Source organism: Montipora foliosa, chromosome 7 (assembly GCF_036669935.1).
Source record: "Montipora foliosa isolate CH-2021 chromosome 7, ASM3666993v2, whole genome shotgun sequence".
Lineage (NCBI taxonomy): Eukaryota > Metazoa > Cnidaria > Anthozoa > Scleractinia > Acroporidae > Montipora > Montipora foliosa.
The window spans coordinates 18,911,272-18,914,270 of NC_090875.1; the positions used below are offsets into that span (position 1 = coordinate 18,911,272).

At 40.4% G+C, this 2,999-nt stretch overlaps 1 protein-coding gene across 1 annotated transcript; it reads right to left on the reverse strand.

The window, feature by feature from the left end:
• Positions 1-229: 229 nt before the first annotated feature.
• On the reverse strand, positions 230-2,726 carry LOC138010497 (uncharacterized). The gene has a single exon (XM_068857479.1). It carries the CDS (start codon positions 2,691-2,693, stop codon positions 1,638-1,640), a length of 1,056 nt encoding a protein of 351 aa, XP_068713580.1. The 5' UTR covers positions 2,694-2,726; the 3' UTR covers positions 230-1,637.
• Between the last annotated feature and the right edge of the window lie 273 nt (positions 2,727-2,999).

Sequence of the window (2,999 nt, forward strand, 5' to 3'; positions counted from 1 at the left end):
TAGAGTACCGCACGAGTATGTCACGTGCTAAAATGCGTACCGCACGTGCAGCACGATTAGTTTTTCTCTTTTAACCAATAATATTTTTATTTCGTGGGTGTCTGACGACCGCGTCGTGGAATATAAAGTCCCTACTACTTCTTTTTAATTAAGGAGCTGTGGAGCACAGTGTTTCTAAATCAACAAACATTCCAAGGTATCCACGGTCATCTTCTAGCCAGGAGTCGAACCGTCAAACTTGGCGAATGAGCGAAATGATCGTCGCAGTTATCTCGACAATTTAAAGCAATTGTCTCTGGTAGACACCTGAAAATTTCACGTGGCCAAGCCCGGACTTCAAATACAATATAAATACATTTCTTTCATTGAGGACGTTGAGTGCTTTCCAAATGCGTGGCTTCATAGCTAAGTTGGTGGGGCATTGCACCGGTATGACAGCGGCCCGTGGTCTAGACTTTCGAAAAGTCCTTCGTCTAGATACGCGCGGAACGAATGGTCCAGAGCCAGTGTCTTTCAGAGACAATTACTTAAATTGTCCTTGAGATAGGTGCGAGGATCATTTCTCTCTTTCGTCCATATCCCGGAACTTCAAATATACAAACTTCAGTTCAACTTTAGCAACCGATGTGCGAGACGATGAGAAAAGTAAAACTTCGTGCTTGATTGAGCTTCGAGTTCCACTATCTTGGAAATGATGGATTTGGAAATTGAAGCTCGACTCACGCAGAACATCCGAGCGACAAGCGAAACGTAATGAATATTTGCTGAATGTCCCACCAGAGTCTCGAAATTGACAATTGCATGTGTACTGAAAACAGACAGAAACGTCCTAATTCAAGAAGTCTTTTTAATGACCATCGTTTTTTTTTTTTTGCTATTAAGACTACACTTGCAGCTTTTTTAGCAAAGAAGAATTTCCTTTTTTTTTCTTTTTTGTAAACGACCAGGTTGCACACGAGTTCAGCGTTTCTTACGTTGCGATCGGGTAACTCTGCAAGAAGAAAGAAACGTTGAGGATCCCCCACTGTGAATATTACACAAACAAAACTTCATGTTCTTAACCAATCTGTCATCAACTGAAAGGATGATTTCATTTCTTTTTGAGGTACAAATGTTAAGACTGAATGCTTAACTTTATCAAATTACTTTAAGAACATTAAATTCAACAAGAAGTATAAGACGCCCTTTAAAATTTAATAGCGGATGACTTTACATGCAACGGCAGACGAATATACTTAAAATTACAAACCTGACCTAATGTTTCGTACCTTTGGAGATTTAATTATGTGATAAGAAAAGAAAACGAGGGTTTGTTTTAATATACTCAAACAGCAATTATTAACAAGGCATCACTTATAGAAATCTTGACAATATGGAATTCGGTTCTTATATCTCGATCAATCATTCAACCTGCAAAATCTGTTTGTCCGCTGAAGTCTTTTTCAAATCCTTTAGCTCCACTTAAACTCTTAAAAATAACTTACCAATTTGCTAAGCCATTTGAGCTGATTTATGCGTTACATTTCAATCTATGTCCTATTATTTCGTAAGTCTTATTATTTCTTTGAAATTAAATATCGTTGACCTTTTCACAGGTCGATGGACACTGAAAGGTTTATTCAAATGCCCGACACATTTTAATTCAATACAATTATTTCGTCGGGATCTACCTCTTCGTTTTCTTCGTCTTCTTCGTTTTCTTCTTGTAAATTCAAAAGCCTTGATCTACGTTGTTCCTCTCGCTGTGTTCTCCTTGTCGACGAGGCGATACTTGACGTGTCATCGCCCATTCGGCTGGATTCGGGATTCGACGGTATCACACTCGCGAAATCCCCGATGTTTGACGGCGCATGACGGTCGTTCGAAGTAACCTGCGCCGGTTTCTCCTCGGTTTCCCAACAACTGTAACGAATTACTTTAGCAAAGTTTGTAACTATAACCAACAAGTTTTTAAAGGCAAAAGCTGAAGCCCCAGATCGAAATTTATAATGAAGAAAAAGGCGAATTATCAGAAATGGGAAATTAATCAACATCGCATGCACAAGTATATAGATAATAAAGATCTTCTCCTGCATTTTGCTTGCCTCGTTTGTGTTGCTCAGTGCTTCGCGTACTGGTACGGCAAAGTTAAAAGTTAAAATAACCAGCCTAATGATCGCGAGAGCGCAGATAGAGTAGTGTACATCACTGGGCAAAGCTGCGTTTTTTTGCGGATCAATGATCGCGTCCAAAAGATTAACAATGTCCATGATATCCACAATAATTTGCCAGTCCAATTTCATGTGTAAGTGAGGCTCGTAATCCTCCGCACCAAGCAGTAAATAGACCAGCGCTGTTGCCGATAAGGGATATTTTACGAATCCATGATCGAGTCCGGGCGATTCATCGTCAATCTTTGTCATAAGGGTACCAAGAATCCACCCAGAGTGGATGCAGAGAGGTAAGGTGTATAGAAACCACACTCCAGATGCCACTTCGCGGTGTCGACCATTTATCTGTCCCTTTGCCCAAAGTAACATTGCCGGTATGTAGGCGAGTAAGAATGCATGGAACGACGAATTGTTCTCGTAAATAACGAGGTACTGGTTCAAAACTAGAATCTGGCAAAGCAATACCAGGATGAAGAAGCAACGACCAATCCACTTGAAGAGATCTGGGCGGCCAACTTTACATTTGAAATCATGTTTACACATTGTGCCGCTGTTTGTATTGCAAACTAAAAGGTTAACAAGATAAACAACTGATCGATCCCAGGATTCTTTGAGAGAATCAGTCGAGCGGAAAAAAAAGGTCTGGTGTTACCTACCCAGAATCCTCAAGAGAACTAAAGTTTAGAATGGTTGGACGGTTGGCTGTTAGCACTGAACAAAGGGATGTTACATACATGACATATGATGTGAGATGATGGAGGCAGTACGGCCCAGAGGTTAGGGTGCTTGCCTTGTGAATCGCAAATCTCGAGTTTAAGACTTGTTTTGATCAAGATGATCAAGATGATT